Source organism: Pyrgilauda ruficollis, unplaced genomic scaffold, assembly GCF_017590135.1.
Source record: "Pyrgilauda ruficollis isolate IOZ18807 unplaced genomic scaffold, ASM1759013v1 scaffold283, whole genome shotgun sequence".
In the NCBI taxonomy this organism is placed as follows: domain Eukaryota; kingdom Metazoa; phylum Chordata; class Aves; order Passeriformes; family Passeridae; genus Pyrgilauda; species Pyrgilauda ruficollis.
The window spans coordinates 79,953-100,469 of record NW_024524189.1 but is presented as its reverse complement, the minus strand read 5'-3'; the positions used below and the strand labels follow the sequence as shown (position 1 = coordinate 100,469).

The 20,517-nt window shown below is 54.2% G+C and overlaps 1 protein-coding gene across 2 annotated transcripts; it reads left to right on the top strand.

The window, feature by feature from the left end:
* Positions 1-1,677: 1,677 nt before the first annotated feature.
* GNG12 (G protein subunit gamma 12) lies at positions 1,678-20,260 on the top strand. 2 transcript variants are annotated; one of them, XM_041472210.1, is made up of 4 exons: positions 1,678-1,747; positions 9,124-9,181; positions 17,804-17,919; positions 19,238-20,260. In XM_041472210.1, exons 3-4 carry the CDS (start codon positions 17,824-17,826, stop codon positions 19,361-19,363), a joined length of 222 nt encoding a protein of 73 aa, XP_041328144.1. In that variant the 5' UTR covers positions 1,678-1,747; positions 9,124-9,181; positions 17,804-17,823; the 3' UTR covers positions 19,364-20,260. The 2 variants fall into 2 exon arrangements, with proteins under 2 accessions (XP_041328144.1, XP_041328145.1); XM_041472211.1 differs by having other exon boundaries at positions 1,679-1,747; positions 17,801-17,919.
* Positions 20,261-20,517: the final 257 nt, after the last annotated feature.

Genomic DNA, 20,517 nt, shown 5'->3' with positions numbered 1-20,517 from the left:
CATGTCCCAGTGTTCCCAGTATGCAGACAAGAAGCCCCAGTGGAACCAGTGTGTGCCCAGTCCATGGCCCAGGGTGCCCCCCAGAGCATCCACTGCATGTCCCAGTGTTCCCAGTATGCACAGTGCAAGCCCCAGTGGAACCAGTGTGTGCCCAGTCCATGGCCCAGGGTGCCCTCCCAGAGCATCCACTGCATGTCCCAGTGTTCCCAGTATGCAGAGAAGAAGCCCCAGTGGAACCAGTGGGTGCCCAGTCCATGGCCCAGGGTGCCCCCCAGAGCATCCACCATGTCCCAGTGTTCCCAGTATGCAGAGAAGAAGCCCCAGTGGAACCAGTGGGTGCCCAGTCCATGGCCCAGGGTGCCCTCCCGGTGTGTGCCCCGTGGCAAACCGGCCGGGATGGGACAGGAGCCCCAGCAAAGCTCCTGGGAATCCCTGACAAGCTCCAGGGAACCCCAGCGAGCTCCCGGGTCAGGGGCTGCTCGCCTGGGAGCCCACGGGTAGTGAGTTAATTAACGCCGGCTAATTAAGCTCTCGGTTAGGATGGAATGGTGGGAAGCTGCTGCTTTAGCCCACGAGAGGGCAACGCTTCCCTGGCTGGTGGGCACACTCGGGAAAACCGGATTCCTGGTTTCAATCAGGAATAGAACGAGGAATTCCTCCCCTTCTTACAGTCTTCCCAAGGGTTTTGTTGGGGTTTTTCATTGGGGCACAATGCAGGAGAAGGTCCTCCTGTGCATCCCTGCCCTCCCAGCTGGAATGGCAATTGAGAGGAGCCGGGCAGACTGGTGATCCCATCTCCTCTCCCATAAAAGCTGCTGTGGAGACAGGCTGGAGCCGGGGCAGCCTGGCAGTGCCAGGGACAGCCCGTGCTGGCATCGGGAAAACCATGGAAAAGGGCGAGGAGAGGTTTTCCTGGTGCTCTCAGGGCAGGGATGCTCCGTGGGGACACTCCGGGCAGAGGTGGGGATGGGGATGAGCGCAGCATCTTCCCCGGTTCTCCTGGAATTTTATAGAATCCCAGACTGGGGGGGACCTTAAAGCCCATCCCATTCCATGGCAGGGACACCTTCCACTATCCCAGGGTGCTCCCTGTCCAAGCTGGCCTTGGGCACTGCCAGTGATCCAGGGGCAGCCACAGCTTCCCTGGACAATCTGTGCCAGGGCCTCCCCACCCTCATTTTCCTCCTCCCTCCTGCAGCTCCCAGGCAGGAGCCCGTATTTAAATTTCAATCCACACCCTCGCCTGCCTCTGGAGACAAATGAATTCCCAGGTGATCCCAGGATCAAAGCCCCACAAGCACAGGCACGCCGGGCTGGTTCGGGCAGCAGACAAGCCTTTGCAAATACCACTTCTGCCCCTCCCTGGCGACCTCCACAACCCCCAGCTCCCAAAATTCCCGCGATATCCACGCTCCAATCCCTCCATCCCGCCGGATTCTCTACCCCCATCACCCCCAGAACCCCCTCGTGTGCTGAGACCCCTCGGGCTCACGCTTTTCTCACTCAGCCCCTTCCCAAACAAACCGGATTTGGCTGTGCAATTCTGCAGGAATTTGGGAGAACCACGTGGCCACGCCCACAATTCTCATGGCCACGCCCACCCCAGCGTGGCCCCGCCCCGCCCCGTTCGGGGCGTGCCCCCGCGGAGATGGGCGTGGCCGGAGAGGGATGGGGCGTGGCTCCTCTCGGTGGGCGTGGCCTGCGCTCCCGCTCCGGTCGCCCGTGGAGACACCGGGAGCGGCGCTCGGTGAGTACCGGGACCGCGGGATCCCGGGACAGGGGGGTTCCCAGCGGGAACAGCGAGCTCTGCCGCCCGGCACAGCCCGCCCGGCCCCGCGGGGCAGCGGGAAGCGCCGGCCCGGCCCCCTCGGCTGCCGGGCCTGGCGGCGGGGCGGGCCGGGCCCGAGCGGTGCCCGGCTGCTTTGGGGTTTGGCTCGGAGTTTCTCTGGGGCTTTTCACCGATTTTTTGTGGTGCTGAGGAGGATTCCCGGCGGGAGGCACCGCGCGGGCGTGATGCGGTTCAACAAGTGGCACGGCAATGAGGCAAAATCTGCTTAATTATGAAAAAAATAATGTGCACAATTAGGCAAAAATAATCCTAAAATAGGCAATTTTTTTCTTCATTTCCTTCTCCTTCCCGCCTCCTTCCCTCCAGACCTTCCCCATGGCACCGATGGACACCCAGAGCTGGTGGCTCCAACTCCTCGGGGGCCACCCCAGCTTTCAGCTAAACCCTTGAAATTTCCCCAATTTCAGCATTCCCAGCCGTCAGGCCACGGGTTTTCCTTGGAATCACCGAGCTCTGCTTGACGGAGGAAGTTTCCCACGTGCGGGGAGCTGTGGGCTGAGTGTGGGAAGGAGGTTAATTAGTGGGAAGAGTCATTATTCCAGGAGGTTTCGTGTTGATACTGGGATTACACACCCTGCTGCAGTAATAGGTTTGCTTGGAATCATGGAATTGCAGAACATCCTGAGCTGGAAGGACCCACACGGATCACTGAGCTCCACTCCTGGAAGTTTTTAGTTCCTTTAGTGACTTTAAAATTGTGATTCTCTATTGCAAGCTTAAATTCTTTACTTTTTTGGGAGTGTGGGGGGGAGTTTTGAGTGTATATTGTGATTTTAGCCTGGTGTTTTTAGGAAGGAGCTGGAGCTGTGTCAGGAGGGGTTTAGGTTGGAGTTTGGGACAGGTTCTTCCTGCAGGGGGTGGTGGGCACTGCCCAGATCCCCTGGGAATGCCAGAGCTCCCCGAGGCACACATTTTGGGGTTGTTCTGTGCAGGGCCAGGAGCTGGGCTTGATGGTCCTCGTGGGTCCCTTCCAGCTCAGGACACTCCGTCATTCTATGACTTAATTAACGTGGCAATTGGAAAGTGGCAGGATGGAATTCCCAGCAGTTCGCCAGGCGATTATCCGGGGTTTTAATTGGCTCAGAACCCCCAGGAGCAGGGGCACGTCGCTTGTGAGTGTTTGTCTGGGGTGTAAATTGTTCAGAAACTCTGAATCGGCACAGTTCTGGGAGTAAAGGGCGAGTGGTGGACAGTGGCAGGATTTTGTGCTGCTCGGTGCCACTAAATGAGCTTGAGGGATTAGTGTGGAGTTAATGACTCCTCAATCCTGTATTCCATCCTGGCTGGGATGCACCACAGCTTTGGGGATCTCTCTAATCAAGGAGCAATCAATTCCAGAGAGGAACAGTGATGCTCTGATGCCGAGGACGAGCTCCTTCCATAATCACGCAGCTGGTGGGGGATTTTCCTTGAAAGATTAAATTCTCCTCTTGCCCTGAAGGAGCTTCTTGGGCTCCCAGGCAGCAGAACAACTGATCTCCCATGTCTTGCTGGTGTTAAATCAAATTATTGACTTGTGCTGTAGGTTTTAGATATTTTTTATTTCAGATATAATGCGGTAACTTTTTAACTACCGAAAGTTCTTCAGGTTTTAGGTTCTGTTGCTAAAAAGACTCGGAATGTTTGAACCAGATTCAGGTGGAGTTCTCTGTAGCAGGGCCTGGGGTGACACAGTAGAATTATGGAATCCCAAATGGTTTGGGTTGGAAGAGACCTTAAATCCTACCCAGTGCCACCTCTGCCGTGGCAGGGACACCTCCCACTGTCCCAGGCTGCTCCAGGGATCCAGGGGCAGCCACAGCTGCTCTGGGAATTCTCCCAGAGGCCTGCCCACCCCCCAGGGAACAATTCCTAAATCCCAATAATCCCAATCTCCCATCCATCCCTGCCCTCTGGCAGTGGGAGCCATTCCCTGTATTGTTTAAAAAACCCCTTTCCCTCCTTTTTCCGTGGCTCCACCATCCCTGCAGGAGTGCTGAGGATGGGGGGATGCTGAGCACGACCCTGCGGGGTGGGAAGCTGCTCCTTCCCTGGACACAGCTGCCCGGATCCCACAGAGATCCCAGTGTCCCTGTGCCCGTGCTGTGTTGTGCAAGCAGATCCACATGGCTGCAGAGACCCGTGCTGCAGCCCCATAAATGCTCACCCTTCGCCTTTGTCCCCTTTGCCGAGCAGAGATCCCTGCAGGGGCGGAGGGAAGCGTTTCCAAAGGTTTGGAGTTACCAAGGGAAGCCCCAGCACAGCCCTGGCCGGGCCACAGAGCTGGATTCCTGGGAGGATTGAGTTGCTGCAACTCCATCTGTGCTTACACAAATGCTGGGAACGGGGAAGGCTGCTGAGTCCTGGCACAGAAATACCCCTGAGCAGGGGCAGGGCTTGGAGCGGAGCTCCATGAATTGGGATGGAACACCCCCAGTTCTTGGAGGTTGTCACGGACTCACTTTTTCTTGGGAAATGGGAGCTGCAGATGTGTGGTGACTCGTGGATTGCTGCACTGCTGGAGCTGAGCAGCTGTTTGGTGAATTTTGCACTGTTGCACAGTTGGGGCTCGTTTTTCCAAACCTCAGTATTCCTCCTGCACTCGGTGTTGGGAGCTCTTGGTCCCACATCATTCCTGCTCTCAGGAATCACCCGGGGGGAGTTTGGAAGGGTGAGACACAACTGGTGACATGAAAAAAAGAGAGAAAGTTGAAAAAAAAGCAGAAAGTTTCCATTCCGTGTTTTGCAAGGATTGATGAGAAAGAGCAGAGGCCGGGACAGAATTCCTCAGGGATGTGGTGGGATTCTCCAAGGGATTTTAGGGTGGGGGGAGCAGTGGGGGTACCCATGGGGGGTGGGATGTGGTGGGGGTCCATCCAGCCCCTGGGGAGACACATGGCTCTGGGGATCCAGCATTCCAGGGGATCCAGCATTCCAGGGGATCCAGCACTCCCAGGGGATCCAGCATCCCAGGGAATCCAGCATTCCCACGGGATGTAGCATTCCTTACTGGGGAGCTGCTGAGCCCCTTCCAGCCAGGTGTCCCTGGGGAGGAGAGGATCCACTCCTGGATCAATTTGCAAATTTTGCTGGATTTCTGGATCCAGCATTCCAGGGGATCCAGCATTCCAGGGGATCCAGCACTCCCAGGGGATCCAGCATCCCAGGGAATCCAGCATTCCCACGGGATGTAGCATTCCTTACTGGGGAGCTGCTGAGCCCCTTCCAGCCAGGTGTCCCTGGGGAGGAGAGGATCCACTCCTGGATCTTCTGGGGTGTCACCAGAAGATGCCTCCAGCTTTGTGACCCTCAGGAGAGGAAGGACATGGAGCTGTTGGAGGCACCAGGATGGTCCCAGGGATGGAGCAGCTCTGCTGGTGACTGCTGTGAACAATTTTGAGCAGATCCCAAATTACATTTTCAGCTCTGTTTGTAGCTTCAAGCCCCCTGCCAAGGTCAGGGTTTTTGGTCTAAGCTTGGAGCTGGGATAAGCAGAAAGTGTCCCTGACTTCTATGGGACAGGGACCATCCTCTTCCCAGCTGAATCTGGTTCATGTTGCTGTAGAACTTGCAAGGGATTCCTCCTGCAAAGCAGGGATGCTCCAGCTGGAACTGGAACTCCTGCAGAGCAGGAGGAGCTGGCTGGTGCTGCCAGCCTTGGCCAGAGGGACTGGGACCCATCCAGCTGTGGAATTTCCTCAGCCCACGTGCCCTTCCCTGATTTATTCCTTCCCGAGCAGGGCCTGGCCTCTGAGTGGAGGCTTTTGCAGGGGGTGCATTACTGCAGCCTCCAACTATGCCAGCAATGCTGGGTTTGTGGGTTTTTATGAGTGGCTTGATAGGAGCTTTGATTAGGCAGGAATATCAGTGTGGCTCTGGGGTGGAAGGCAGCCCCAGGAGCTGGAATTACTGCTCAGGTTAATTAGAGATGGCCTTGGGCTGGCTGATCCCTGCAGGTCTCTCCCAGCCCAGACCATTCCGGGTGCTCCCTGGTTGTTGTGACTGTGTTTGCATCCCCCTCGGGATGCACAAGCCAATTCTGAACTTCTTAAAATCGATGAGAAAGAGCAGAGGCCGGGACAGAATTCCTCAGGGATGTGGTGGGATTCTCCAAGGGATTTTAGGGAGGGAGGTAGAGGCAGGAAGGTGGGGGGAGCAGTGGGGGTGCCCATGGGAGGTGGGATGTGGTGGGGGTCCATCCAGCCCCTGGGGAGACACCTGGCTCTGGGGATTGGGAGGTGTCCCTGCCAGGGCAGGGGAACAGAACAAGAAGATCTTTAAGGTCCCTTCCAACTCCAGCCAGCTGGGATTCTCTGAAAGCTGAGGCCTGGGGTTCAGTGTGCCCCAAATCCCAGCTCCCTGGGAGCCCCAGGCAGCGGGGCTGGGGCTGGATCACAGCTTTGGGATGTTCCTGGACACCAGCAGCTGAGTATTTTTAGTTGTGTTCCTTTGAATATTTGGTAAAACAGGCAATGTGTTTATATTCAGCTTCCTGTGTCCGTATCAGCCTCTTGGCATGTGCTGGAGTTCCAGGGGGAGGAGGGAAAGGGAAGAAAGTGTGTTGTGAGGGTTATTTGTGCTGCAGCAGCTGAGGCTGCTGGGATCAGCTCCTTGTTTAAACACTGGGCTCAGCTCAGGCAGGAGCCAGCCTTGCTGCCCCTTTGTTTACCCCCTTTGTTTACCCCCTTTCTCTTCCCATCCCTCCTCCCGTGGCTTTCCAATCCTGCTGTGCAGGGACAGGTGAGTTTTTGGCACGCTTTGCTGTGGATGTGTGATCCAAGCCCTCCTGCCCTGCTCCAGCCAGCCCTGCTCTGTGCAGGGGCTGCTCTCCAGCCTGGCTCTCGGGGTGTTTGGAGGTGAAAAGCCCATCTCAGTCCTGCTGGGAAGGGAGCAGCCTGCATTCCCAGCCTGCATTCCCAGCCTGCATTCCCAGGCTGCTGCCCTGATCCAGCTGCTCTGTGCCATCACCCCTTTGCTCTCCAGAGCCATTCCCTGTGCAGAGCCAGTGGGAGCTCACACGGGACATTTTGTCTGGTTTTCCCATCTAAAGGAGGGTTTTCCTTGTGTCCAGCCTCCCCCAGAGCCCATCATCAGGAGGTTTCCTGGTGCTGTAAGCTGTGGAGGGAAAATTCTCCCTCCCAGTTTCCAGGAGAATGCCAAGGGGATGCCCTGGGACCCAGCCCTTGCTGCCTGAACCAGGGAAACATCAGGGACTGGTGGCTACCATAGGAAGGGAAAAATAGGGCAGGTTTGGATGAGATATTAGGGATAAATTCCTCCCTGGCAGGGTGGGCAGGCCCTGGTCCCAGGGGATCCAGCCCTCCCAGGGATCCAGCCCTCCCAGGGATCCAGCACTCCCAGGGATCCAGCATCCCAGGGATCAGCATTCCAGGGGATCCAGCACTCCTGCAGCAGCCCTGTAGATGGCCTTGGGCTGGCTGATCCCTGCAGGTCTCTCCCAGCCCAGACCATTCCGGGTGCTCCCTGGTTGTTGTGACTGTGTTTGCATCCCCCTCGGGATGCACAAGCCGATTTTACAATGATTCTTGTTTTTCCCTGGCAGTGTCCAGGGGGTGTGAGCGGCTTGGGATGTTGCACAGATAAGCAGAGCAGCAGCTTTTTCCATTCCAGCTTTGATTTTGTGCAGCAGCCTCACGTCTGTGGAGGAGGTTACGTGTCACATTTATTTATTTTGGTTTCCTTGCTGGATGTGGACAGGACGAGCCTGGCACGGGGACAAGGACTGTGGCAAGGCAGACTGTCCTTAACACAATTTATTTTCCTCCTCCACACAGCGATTTGAGCAGCACTTGTTAAAAGTGTGATCCCATTTCCAGCACGGGAAGTGGGGTGTGATTATCATGGGAATTCTGCCCGTGCTGCCTGCTGGAATCTGAAATGCAGGGAACTCTCAGAACTTTGGGCTTGTAGGCCAAAGCTTGGAATTAAACCCAGGATTTGATCTGTGACCCTGGGAAAGGCTCCCAAACTGAGGTGCCAGAAGCGAGAATGTGGATTTATAGTTTAAAGCAGGGACACGTTAAGCTCAGTAAAAGAAAGTTTAGAGTTTTATAGTTTAAGATATAGAAAAAATAAAAGTAATTACAGAAGCAAACAAAGGGTTTAGAATGCAGCACTTTTAGGTTTGTGTGTCTTAACATGATTGGCTAAAAGAGCTTGCACTCTAGCATGAGTCCATAAAATGAAATATTTAAAGATTGAGTCAAAAACATAAATGTCCTTGTTGACAGCATCTTATTAGTCAATAACTCCTTAAAAAGTCTTATAATTAAGGTCTTGAAACCTTCTAAATCATGTTGTAATGATATGAGCCAAATTCACCCTTCCTGCCTGTGTAGAAGATAAGAAAAACAAACCACATCATCAAAACCAATTCAAAAGTCCCGTGTCAAATTCCTTCCAAAATTCCCCACAAGTAAATTATCGCTGCCTGCCTGGCTCAGGGCCGTCCCTGGGGAATTTCAGGTGGGTTTTCCCCTCCTCCTTCCCTGGGAATGAGGGAAGGGATGGCTGTGGTGGCTCCTTGGCCGGGCACGGAGCAGCCCCGGGCTCGGTGCCAGGGCAGGCTGGATCCATCCCAAAGGCTGAATTGTCAGTGGCAGCCCTGGATCCGGCCCTGCCCTGGCTGTGCCAGCTCAGGAAGTGCCTCTGGTCCCAGTTCCACACTGGGAATTCCAGCAGAGGGTCCCACGGGCACTGCCAGCCCCTGCTGGAACCTGCCACGCAGCTGGGTGTGAGCTGCAGGCATCCTGCAGGAGGGTGAAGGGAAAGGTGATTTTACTTGTAAATCCCCTCCCTGCTCCAGCTGCCACGGAATTCCCATCACCTGCTGGCTCCCTGGGGAGGAGAAGGCTGCAGGGAGAGCTCAGAGCCCTGCCAGGGCCTCAGGGGCTCCAGGAGATGAGGGCTGGTATCATCCCAGGTTTCTCTCTGGGCATGCAAGGCCTCCACGGGGAATGTGAGCTCTGACATTTTTTTGGGCAGTGATTTAAACCCAGCTGTGAGGACACGTCACTGGAGTGATGGAGGCTGACAGCTCCGAGTCTCCAGGGACAAAGTAACCCTGGGATGGTTGGAAGGGACCTTAAATCCCACCCAGTCCCACCCCATGCCTTGGGAAGGGACACCTTCCACTATCCCAGGCTGCTCCAAGTTTGAGGTGGATTTTCCAATCTCAAAAGATTGGTTTTGTGATTAGCATGAAGCCAACCCCCCCAGCTTTGGCTTTCTTGCGCCGTGAAATCCTTATAACTTTGATTTTATTCTTGTTTCAGGATCATTACACCGATAAAATCAAGGCAAGCTGGACAGGGAGCAAGTCTGCCTATGTAGGTGAGTTTCCAGTCCACTCTGGTTCTTTTATTTCGTGCAAAATGCAAAGCAGCATGACAGGTCCCAAACCCTGGTGATTTAATTTTATTCTGGAGCAGAACAGATATCAAGTCCTTGGCAGGATTGCTGGCACTTTTCACCTCATTATTTTAACTGCCTGACTGCTTTTGGGTTGAATTGAGGGGGCAGAAAAACCTGCTTTTCCCACAGAAGTTAAGCTTTTCCTTGTTTATTTCCCTGATTAGGGGAAATTTTTTTACCAGCCTGCAAATCTTCATTAATTTCTGTCTTTGCTGTGCTACACGTATTTTGTTTGACCATCAAAAAATGCAAATTATTCTATATTCCCCCCATCCTTAAAAATAGGCACCTGGATAAATTCCTGCAGCCAAGGAAGTGGTGAAATCCTTCCCAGCTTTCCCAGTTCCTGGAGCTGAGCCCCCTGGGGCTCTCCCCAGGCTTTATCTGTGCCAGACAAAGAATCTGCTGAAGGTCACAGAACCTGGGGCCAAGCTGGAGCTTTCAGCACAGCTCTCTCCTGCTTTGCAGCCTGATTTTCATGCAGCTGAAAGTCTCTTTGCAAAAGTCTCTTTGGAGTTTTCCCCTTTTTCCCTGTGGGAATGAGCCCCGGGGGAGGAACAGGGACCTTCTGTGGGGAGGCTGCCCTGCAGGTCGTTGCCTTTTCCAGTGACTTCAGGCTTCAGTCTCTAAAATAACACTGCTCAGATGTTTTTCAAAGTAACCTTGATCTAAAAGTCTCTTTTCCTGCGTGCTAAAGATACAAAAAGTGAAGTCAGGAGAAATGCAGAGGAAAGCAAAAGCAGGTTTTTCCACTGCTCCTCTCCCAAAATGTGCCTCGGGTTTGACTGAATCCCACAGTGGGGGCTGCCTTTGAAAATCAAAGGGAGCTGCAGCCCAGTTTGATCAGCAGGATGCTGCTGGAACAACTTAGGAAGGGAGGTTATGGAGGAGCACAGCCTTAATTAAACACCCAGAACACCAAGTCCAATTGAAGATCTTGGGAGTTGTCTGTTTCCTTTCATTTCACATCATTAAGGATTTTAATCCCCAATTAAGACACTGGCAGCGTTATTTATAATTTAAAAAAAAAAAAAAGATCTCTAGTGTAGAATCTCTCAGTACTCTCAAGTGTAAATTCTCTGAAGGAGGGAACATCACAAATGGATGTTCTGTGCTGTAAGGGGCTTTTATTGTGTGTTTGCACTGACAGGCCTGACCCTGTGCAAACCAGGTGGATCTGCCAGAATTCCCAATTTTCATGCAGCCCTGGCTGCTGCACCTCCTGCAGGAGGGGGATGGCCTTGCTGGACCTTTTCTGCTGGAAAATTGGGTTTGGAATCTGAGCTGCCTGAGCTCCCCCAACCCCTTCGCTGTGGTGGACCCCAGAGCAGCCCCACTCCCCCCAAAAACACTGCAAGTCCTGCAGCTGCCAGGTGTTCCAGCTTTCCTTTTCCAGACTGTGATCCCTGGGAGAAGATCTTGCTTTCTTTCACTAAACCCAGGCTTTTTCTAGTGCATATAAAATATTTGTGCCATTACTGTAAATCTCACCTGAGTCCTGCTTAAAAAATCCAATCCTGCTTAAAAATACAATCCTGTTTAATAATCCAGTCCTGCTTAAAAATCCAGTTCTGTTTAAAATCCAGTCCTGCTTAAAAATCCAGCCCTTCTCACCTGCTCCACCAGGGAGCTGCTACTCACAGCTTGGTTTTTTATAGGTGTGGAAAAATCCTTCTCCTTCTCCATGATGGGAGCAGGGAGGTCGTGGGTGACCCCTGTTGCCATTTTTCCTGGGAAGTTTGCACTGTGGATGTTGTGTCCAGCCTGCAAAGGGCAGGGGTGGCTCGGGGTGCCCCCAGAAATCTGTGGAATATTGCACCACTTGTCTCTCTGCTCGCTGTGTGGGGAATGAGGTTCGTGAAATTCCAGAATTTGGGTTGGGAGGGACCTCAAAGCCCATCCAGTGCCGTGGGCAGGGACACCTCCCACTGTCCCAGGCTGCTCCATGCTGGCCTTGGACCCTTCTAGGGATGGGACAAAAGCACCATCAAAAGAGAAGGGACCCAAAAGCACCTCGGATCCCTGCTTTACTCCACCCTCAGCTCCCTGTGCTGGCTGAGGGCAGGACCCCGGTGTTTTCCTGCTGCCCAGGTTCATTTTCCATTCTCTTTGGCAGAAGGAAAAGGTTCCAGCTCCAGAGCTTCCACTGGGTGTCAGCACGGCCCCACACTGGGCCAGCAGAGCCCTGGGCTTTCCCCTGGGCTGCTGAAGAGCCAGGCTGGCAGCATGGCTGGATCCTTCCTTCCTTCCTTCCTTCCTTCCTTCCTTCCTTCCTTCCTTTCCTTCCTTTCCTTCCTTTCCTTCCTTTCCTTCCTTTCCTTCCTTTCCTTCCTTTCCTTCCTTCCTTCCTTACTTCCTTCCTTCCTCCCTTCCTTCCCTTTCATCTCTTCCTTCCTCCCTCCCTTCTCTCCTCCCTTTTTCCACCCTCAATAATCATCCATTCTTCCCAAGTCCTTTCCAAGATCCTTGTGCCTGCCAGGGGCAAGGTTTGGGTTTCACGTGGGCAGGGGCATCCCTTGGATGCTCCTTTCTCCCTGCTGCTGCTGTCAGGGGCTCTGTGCCTCTCCCACCCTTCCTGGGCTCCTTGTTCCAGGTGCTGCTGTGCTCTGGGGTGTGCAGGATTTGGGGGACACCTCAGCTCTCACTGCACCTCCAAACCCTCTGCAGCACTTGGGCTGAAAATAGAGCCAGGCACACTGAGATTCCTCCAACAGATTCTTCCACTGGAGGCCTAAAAAATCAGAAATCAAAGCTAGGGAAGGTCACAATTCCAGAGTTTGTGCTGCTCCTGTGGAATTGTTTCAGCTGCTGCTGTGGCTGGTTGTGCTCCAATGCCTGCTCGGAACTGAGCTGTTTATTCCTGCCCCCACCTTCAATGCCAGCAGTGGCCTCCTGGCTTGGACTGGGAGCATTTTCAGGTTCTGCAAGTCATGACAAACCCTGAGCTCCCAAGGCTGCCCTGTAGGAAAACCAGCCCCGGCATTCAAGTCCTGACGGGCCGGCGGCCCCCGCAGAGCTCCTGGGAACGCGGCACGTGCAGAGACCAGGGAGCCTCACCCCACATCTGCCCTGCTCCTGGAGGGGGCACGAGGGCCAGCCCGGGCTCTGCCACCCCTCCAGGGGCCATTTGGGCTCCTTCTCCCTGTTCTCCAGAAGGATTTCCCTCAGCTTGGTGCCACTCCCTGCATCTTCCTCTTCCTCCTCCCCGCGCCTTCCTGCCCGACAAATCCCTGCATTTGCAGAAGCAAAATTTTATTCCTTTTATTCCTGTGAGCTCTGGGGAGTGTGAGTTGCTACGAGGAGGCAGCTGGAGTTGGGATTTGGGGTTTGCTGGTGTTACTCCCAGATTGTTTGCAGGAAGCCAGCTGAAGGCAGTGGGATGAAGGGATGCCAGGGAGGAAGGAGGGAGCAGAATGGTTCTGCAGGCAGGGCTGTGGAGCAGCGACCACAGCCTGTGTCAGTGGTGGTGACAAACCAGAGCCAGCCTCAAACTCTCCCAGCAAACAGCAGGGAACTTGCAGGACTGGGAGTGGTGTCCCTTGGAAACCTGCAGCACTCGTGGTGGAATTACTGGAACCTCTAACTCCAGCTCAGGGCTGGGAACGAGCTGGGAGCAGCAGCTCTGAGCTTGCCCTGCTGCTTGTTTCCCTCTTTCCCCCCTGTTCCTGTGTATTTAAGAGGAGTGGGATCATTCCCATGGTGGTGATTGTTTCTGGTTTATCAGGCAGCAGCATCCAAACATTTCCAGGCTGGAGCTGCTCCAGCAGCAGCAGCAGCAGTGACTCCTGGGGCTCCTTGCCACCCCATGGGCCTGCAGGGCACCCACACCAGCAGTGGGGACGTGGGGAACACCCCGTGTCCTTTTCCTGCCCTTTCCTTGGCGAGTTTGGCACATCCATCCTCCTTTCCATCCTCCCCAGCAGGGCTCCAGTGGCTCTGGGAAGGGAGAGGCCTTTGGAACCTCCATTTGCAGGTCAGCTGTAACTTTAGATCCCTGCTGGCAGCCCTGGAAAACAAACCAGGGGCAGGAGAACCAGGGCTGGAAAACAAACCAAGGGCTGGAAAACCAGGAGCTGGAAAACCAAGGGCAGGAAAACCAGGGCTGGAAAACAAACCAGGGGCTGGAAAACAAACCAGGGGCTGGAAAACCAGGCCTGGAAAACCAGGAGATGGAAAACCAAGGGCAGGAAGACCAGGACTGGAAAACAAACCAAGGGCTGGCGGGGTGTTACACTTGGAGGTGCTGTCATTGTCACTGGTGTTGGTTTGTGTTTTGCCCATCATACTCTGTTGATCCAAGTTCTGAGTTATTCACCTCAAAATCTGCTTTATTTCAAAGAAACAGTTCCAAGACACCTTTGAGGCTCTGTCCTGCTGCCAGCCAGGCTTTGGTGCTCCAGTATGAGCTGGCTTGGCACAACTGGAGCAAACTGGGAGCCGTGTTCCAGGCAGAACTGCTGGGATTTCCAGCAGATCCCCAGCCCTGCTTCAGCAGGGCTGATTTAATTACCTTTCACTCAGCAGGTGCCTCACAAGTCCTGGATCTAAGAGAGTAAATAAGACAGTCCAGAGTTTAATTATCCCACTGGAGCTGGGCTTTGGCAGCCAGCCCAGGTGGATCCGGGGATCTGCTGCACAGCAACCTCGTTACCTAAAGCCTGAGGAAAGAAATAGGGCAAGGCCTGGAAAAACAGGGCTTTTCTCTGGAAGAGGGGCAGCTCCACCTGTCTGCAGGTGTTTCAGGAAAGGAAAAAGTGCAGGTGTGTGGCTGCAGGAAGTGCACTGGAAGTTTCCTGTGGTTTTGTCTTTCCCTGGCAGAGCGCAGCTGGTGGGAATCCTCCCGTGCAGTTTTCAGTGGGTAAATGAGAAATAAATCCTTCCCTGGCAGGGTGGGCAGGCCTGGCACAGGCTGGGGGTGCCCCTGGATGCCTGGCAGTGTCCCAGGCCAGGCTGGATGGGTTTGGAGCACCTGGGGCAGCGGGAGGTGGCCCTGCCATGGCAGGGTGGTGGCCAGGGGAGGCTGTCCTGCCTCTGATCTTTTGTCTCGTTTTAGGCTCTGAGTCAGACCCAAGGGAGAGTTGCAGCCGTGCCTGCAGCTGCTCTGGGCTTTGGGAATCTCTGTCACCACCAGCCCGGGTCCTGCTCAGCTCTGTCACACCCAGGGGACTGAGATTGTCACCACGTGTCCCTACAGGGAACCCCCCCTGCCTGGAGCAGCGTGAGGTCACAGCAGAAAACCCTGGAATGCTTTGGGCTGGAAAGGACCTTAAATCCCACCCAGTGCCACCCCTGCCATGGCAGGGACACTTCCACTGTCCCAGGCTGCTCCAGCCCTGCCCAGCCTGGCCTGGATCACCAGCCGTGTTTTGGTTTAGGTGGTGAATGGAAAAACTTGTTGAAAACTCATTTTTGGTGCATTTAGCACAGAAGGAGGAGCTGGGACTGGGAGTGCTGGGCCACCAGAGATCCCAAGGGGAGGTGTTGGGATGGGGGAGGCTCTCCGGGCTCCTCTTGGCCCAGGGCTGCCTGCTGAGCACCAGGGATCATTTCTTAGAAATCAGAGCCTCTCCTCTCTTCTCCTGGCAGATCCTCGTGGCCCAGCAAACCCTGCCCAGGGCTCTGAACCCCCACGTTCTGCAGAATTCTGGCACCTCCAGTTGAAATCTGGGGAGTTCTGGGAAGTCCAGGCTGCCCTGGGAGAGAAATCCCATGGCTGCAGCAGCTCGGGTCCATTGCCAGGAGCTGGGGAGGAAAACAGATTTATTGGGAGCTGACCTAGTTGTTGTAAATCTCCCTGCAGAAGAGATTTAGTAATCTTAGGAGGGCTATTAAAGCTCGTGTTTGTTTGGAGATGGGCAAACGCAGCAATTTAATTTTCAAATCTTACGGTTTGGCTTGTTTTGTTTTGGTTTGTTTTTTTCCAAACATCTCATTTATTAACAAAGCTAAGCAGCTGGGAAAATAAGCACTGGAAGTTTCCTAAGGAGGTCACTCCATGTGGGGTGGGAAGGGATCCAGAGAATCCAACAGCTCCAGTGGCAAAAGGGGGTTTGGGGCTGGGGGAGGGAAGGCTCAGTGTGGCCTTTCCCCAGTTAAATGAGAGGACAATGCTTTATCTTCTAATTTTGCAACTTTTTTAACCTTAAAAAAAAAAAAAAGTACTAAAATTAGAGGAATCAGCAGCTCCTGAGCTGTCCTCTCAGAGCTGCATTTGTTGCTGGATGAAAATGCATTGCTGTGTGTTGGGTTTTTCACACTGCGGGTTTTGAACATCGTGAGGGAAAACTGCAGGGGCTGGGCTGGGAGTTTGGGCTGCATTGTGGTGGATCTGTGCTTTGTGTCCGTGTGGAACAGCTCCTTGTTGTCCCAGGGATGGGTTTGGGGCCCCATGGGCAGAGCCCCAGCAGCTCCAGCAGTGCCTGTGCAGTTTCCTGCTGGAAAAATTCATTTTTTATCTAAAGGGACTCCAGAGAACTGGAGAGGGACAGGACACAGGGAATGGCTCCCAGTGCCAGAGGGCAGGGATGGATGGGAGATTGGGAATTGGGAATTGTTCCTGGGGAGGGGCTGGGCTGGAATTCCCAGAGCAGCTGTGGCTGTCCCTGGATCCCTGGCAGTGCCCAAGGCCAGGCTGGACAGGGCTGGGAGCACCCATGGATCTGCAGGGGGATCTCTTGCTCTTTGCTGCAGGAAATGAGTTTTTAGTGGCAGCAAACCTGAGGAGTGACTGTCCCTCCTCCAGCATTTCCTGCCCCTTGGGAATTGCTCTGCCCAAAGCTTCTCCAAGGAATGTCCCCTGCACACGGGGCCTGGGAGCAGGAAATGAGTTTTTAGTGGCAGCAGAAATTGTCCCTCCTCCAGCATTTCCTGCCCCTTGGGAATTGCTCTGCCCAAAGCTTCTCCAAGGAATGTCCCCTGCACACGGGGCCTGGGAGCAGGAAAGTGCTGCTCCCAGCCTGCTGGGCTGGCACTGGAAAACAGCCCTGCTGCCAGGCTGGGTGAGAGAAACCTGAGCCTGCAGGGCTGCTCGGAAAGGGAAAGGGCACGGAGCTGCCTCGGCGTGCAGGGCAGGGGGTGAAACACTGGAGGGGTTCAGCACAGGGGGGGTTAAACACAGGAGGGGTTCAGGCACAGCCAGGAGGGGTTCAGGCACACCCAGGAGGGGTTCAGTCACACACTGAAGGGGTTCAGTCACACACTGGAGGGGTTCAGTCACAGCCAGGAGGGGTTCAGGCACACACAGGAAGGTTCAGTCACACACTGGAGGGGTTCAGTCACACACAGGAGGGGTTCAGGCACAGCCAGGAGGGGTTCAGGCACACACAGGAGGGGTTCAGGCACAGCCAGGAGGGGTTCAGGCACACACAGGAGGGGTTCAGGCACAGCCAGGAGGGGTTCAGGCACACACAGGAGGGGTTCAGGCACAGCCAGGAGGGGTTCAGGCACACCCAGGAGGGGTTCAGGCACACACACACAGGAAGGTTCAGTCACACACAAGAAGGTTCAGTCACACACAGGAAGGTTCAGTCACACACTGGAGGGGTTCAGGCCCTGGAGGGGTCACACACATCTCCCCTCATCTCCTGGAGCTGGGCAGAGCCAGCAGAGCCCTGCTGGGATACAGGACAGGGGACATGAGCAGGGCTGGGCTGAAGATTCCTGCAGACTGGAATCCCAGAGAGAGAGCTCAAAGCCCAGCCAGTGCCAGCCCTGCCTGGCAGGGACAGCTCCCCCTGTCCCAGGCTGCTCCCAGTGTCCAGCCTGGCCTGGGACACTCAGGACCAAGGCTGAGGTGGAGAGCCAGCCAGGGCTGCCTGTGCCAGGGATGGTGTTCCTCCCCAGAAAGGCTCTCCAGCCCTGGCACAGCTGAGTCCCCATCCCTGGAGGGATTTAAAGCCCTGGGGATGTGGCACTTGGGGCCACAGGTTGGCAGTGCTGGCCGTGGTTGGACTGGATGGGCTCAGAGGGATTTTCCAAGCCCAGTATCCTGTGCTTCCATCCTGGCTGCTTGCTTTCACTCTTCTGGGCTCAGGAGCTTGTCCCCTCCCCTGGGACAGCTCCCAGGGACCTTGTGGCTTTCCAGAACCCCCTGGAAGCCCAGGGGAAGCTGCACAGGGGGGGATCCAGTGGCCCAAGCTGTGCCACAGCCTCAGAAACCTGCACAAGGTGGGAAATGAATTTGTAGAGAATTCTCAAACATATAAAACAGCCAGCTTCTGATTGTGGTGGCGTGAATTCCAGCATCTGTGTTGTCTCAGCCTTCTCATGGGGCTGAAAATGGAATAAAAGTTTTTAAGAAACCTCTCAGTTGCCCCATCTCTGGGTCAGAAAGGGCCTAGTCTGACAGCACAGCAGCTCCATGCCTTTCTCTGCAGCATGCTTACCTCCAGAGCTGTTTTTTTGGCTGAATTGTCCTGTTGGAAGCAATAACAATAACGTTCAAAAATCACTTTTTGCAGCGTGCAGTGGGTGCCTCTGTGTAACAGCAGTCCAGGCTGCTGTGCTGCCTGCTGGAATAACAACCTCTGTCTTTCCAAGCAGAGCTTCCCTGCCCGCTGAAAATGTCAGGGAAAGCAGCCACCACCACCAACAACATCGCCCAGGCGCGCAGGACCGTGCAGCAGCTCCGCATCGAGGCCTCCATCGAGAGGATAAAGGTGGGCACAGCCTTCTGCCCCCTCCTTCTCCTTGCTTTTCCCCTGCTGGCTGTGGGACAGGGAGAGAACAGCGTGTCCGTGTGGCTTTTGTGTCTTTGTGCACCCACGGCTCGGCGTTTGTTCCCCGCAAAGCTCAACAAATCCAAATAAATAGTAATAAATCATAATAAAAAAATCCAATTCTTGTGGCCCAGTATCCCACCCAGCCCTGCCCTCTGGCAGTGGGAAGCTGTTCCCCCTCATCCTGTCCCTCCAGGAGAGATGAAAAATCCCCCTGGAATGATTTTGAAGCCCTGTGGGAAATGGATTTGTAGAGAAATGTTAAACTGACAGAAAGTTCACACAGTGTGTGTTTGTATGCAGACTTTGAGATAAGAAATGCTGATTTAGAAATGGAATAGGATAGATATTGTTGAGAGAGAAGTGGAGCTAGAAACAAGTTCTAAAGGGTGGTTTTGTAAAAAAGACCAGGTCCTTTGGAGATACAGAATTATGGAAGGTGGGCTCATGAGGGGTAATTTTAGATGATTGGCTTTAAGGTATTTATGGCATGGTGTGGTAAAAGTTGATAGGTTAAGAAACACTTGGAGTGTGTTGTAGTTAGGAAATAGCTGGTTTCTGGTGGTCTGTGAAGCCCCTCCTGTTGTGGGAGCCTGGTGGATGCTTCTCTGCCTGGTGTCACAGCCCCGGGCTCCATCCTGCCCCCATTCCCTGGGGATCACACCTGGAGGAGAGTGCATCCCCAGCAGCTCTCCCACCCCTCAGCCCTGAGGGGTTTTGGTGGTTTTGGTGCCATTTCCCTGGCAAACCCCCCTTGTGCTGCTCCCCCATGCCCTGCAGCTCTCCCACCCCACAGCCCTGAGGGGTTTTGGTGTTTTTGGTGTTTGCCATTTCCCTGGCAAACCCCCTTTGTGTCCCACCCCACAGCCCTAAGGGGGTTTTGGTGTTTTTGGTGCCATTTCCCTGGCAAACCCCCTAGTGCTGCTCCCCCGTGCCCTGCAGCTCTCCCACCCCACAGCCCTGAGGTGTTTTTGGTGTTTTTGGTGCCATTTCCTTGGCAAACCCCCTTGTGCTGCTCCCCCATGCCCTGCAGCTCTCCCACCCCACAGCCCTGAGGGGTTTTGGGGTTTTTGGTGCCATTTCCCTGGCAAACCCCCTTTGTCTCCCACCCCACAGCCCTAAGGGGGTTTTGGCGTTTTTGGTGCCATTTCCCTGGCAAACCCCCTTTGTCTCCCACCCCACAGCCCTAAGGGGGTTTTGGCGTTTTTGGTGCCATTTCCCTGGCAAACCCCCTTGTGCTGCTGCCCGTGCCCTGCAGGTGTCCAAGGCCTCGGCTGACCTGATGCTGTACTGCGAGGAGCACGCCAAGAAGGACCCGTTGCTCATGGGAATTCCAGCCTCTGAGAACCCCTTCAAGGACAAGAAAACCTGCATTTTGTTATAGGACAGCTGTGGGCAGCTCCTCCTGCCCGGCCCCTGCAGCCCAGCTGGGCCAAGCACCACCACTCCCCCAGGTACCTGCACCCCGTGGGCACTCCCTGAGCCTGTCCAGAGCATTCCCTGAGCTCCCCACGGCATTCCTGCTGATCCCTGTCCCCCTTAGGAGCTTTCTGACTCAAGCCCTGTCTGTCCTGGCCAAGGGAATGGGCTCCAGGCTCTCTGCACGGGGGTCCTGGTGGCATTTGCCAACTCCAGCACGACCAAAGTTGCCTGAGCTTTGCAGATGAAGCAAAGCTGTAGAGACCTGATGGAATCACTGGGTTTACATTTTATAAAATTATGGATTTTTTTTTTTGGGGGGGGGGGTGGAGGGGGGTTTTGCCTGTGCTGGCAGCACCTGTTTGTGCACAGGCACGCTTAAAGTGCATTTTCTAGCAAAATCTACCTTGCAAAATGATTGTAGCAGTTGCTGGGGAGCTCCAGGGAGCTCTGCCTCAGCCTTCCTCCCGCTGGCCTCTCATCCCAGGGCTTTCAAAGGACAGAGCTGGGAATCAGAGATGCTTTCCCTGCTTTCCATCAGTTGGAAAAGCAGAATTTCCAGCTGGGATTCTGCTGCGTTTCCTTCTCGAATAAAACAGCTGTGTTAGTAGAAAACACACCCCCAAAGAAATGAGAAAAGAAAGAGAGGCTGGAAGTGCCCTGGCAGAGCTGCCCTCGCTCCCAGTCCCAGCTGGGTTCTGAGCAGGGAGTCAGAACTTGACTCATTTTTATAAAAAAATCCATTTTTAAACAGGAAAAATGCCAAATTAGCTCCAGCTTGTGGTTATGCATCTATAATTGAGGGCCTTTCCATCTAGTATATATTTTATATATACACATAATAAAAAAGTCTTTCTCTGTGTGTGTGTGTAGATATATAAACTTTATACATTAACAGCAAATTTTGAAGGGTTCAAAAATAATCCTGGTTTCAGCTGGCTGCAAATGTCCCTCTGTGCAGGCAGCTGCAGTCCTCTGCCATAGCCCTGCATCTCTGGGAGGATATTTGCAGAATTCATGAACCTCTTGTCATTTACCTTGCACATTTGTCATTTCTAGATGAAACCACAGACCCACTTTTGATACAGAATAAAAAAAAAATTCAGCTTTGTTTGACAA

Coding starts and splice junctions, on each gene's coding strand:
- GNG12 (XM_041472210.1), top strand. CDS start 17,824: ATGTCAGGGAAAGCAGCCACCACCACCAACAACATCGCCCAGGCGCGC. Junction 17,920..19,237: donor CCTCCATCGAGAGGATAAAG/GTGGGCACAGCC, acceptor CGTGCCCTGCAG/GTGTCCAAGGCCTCGGCTGA.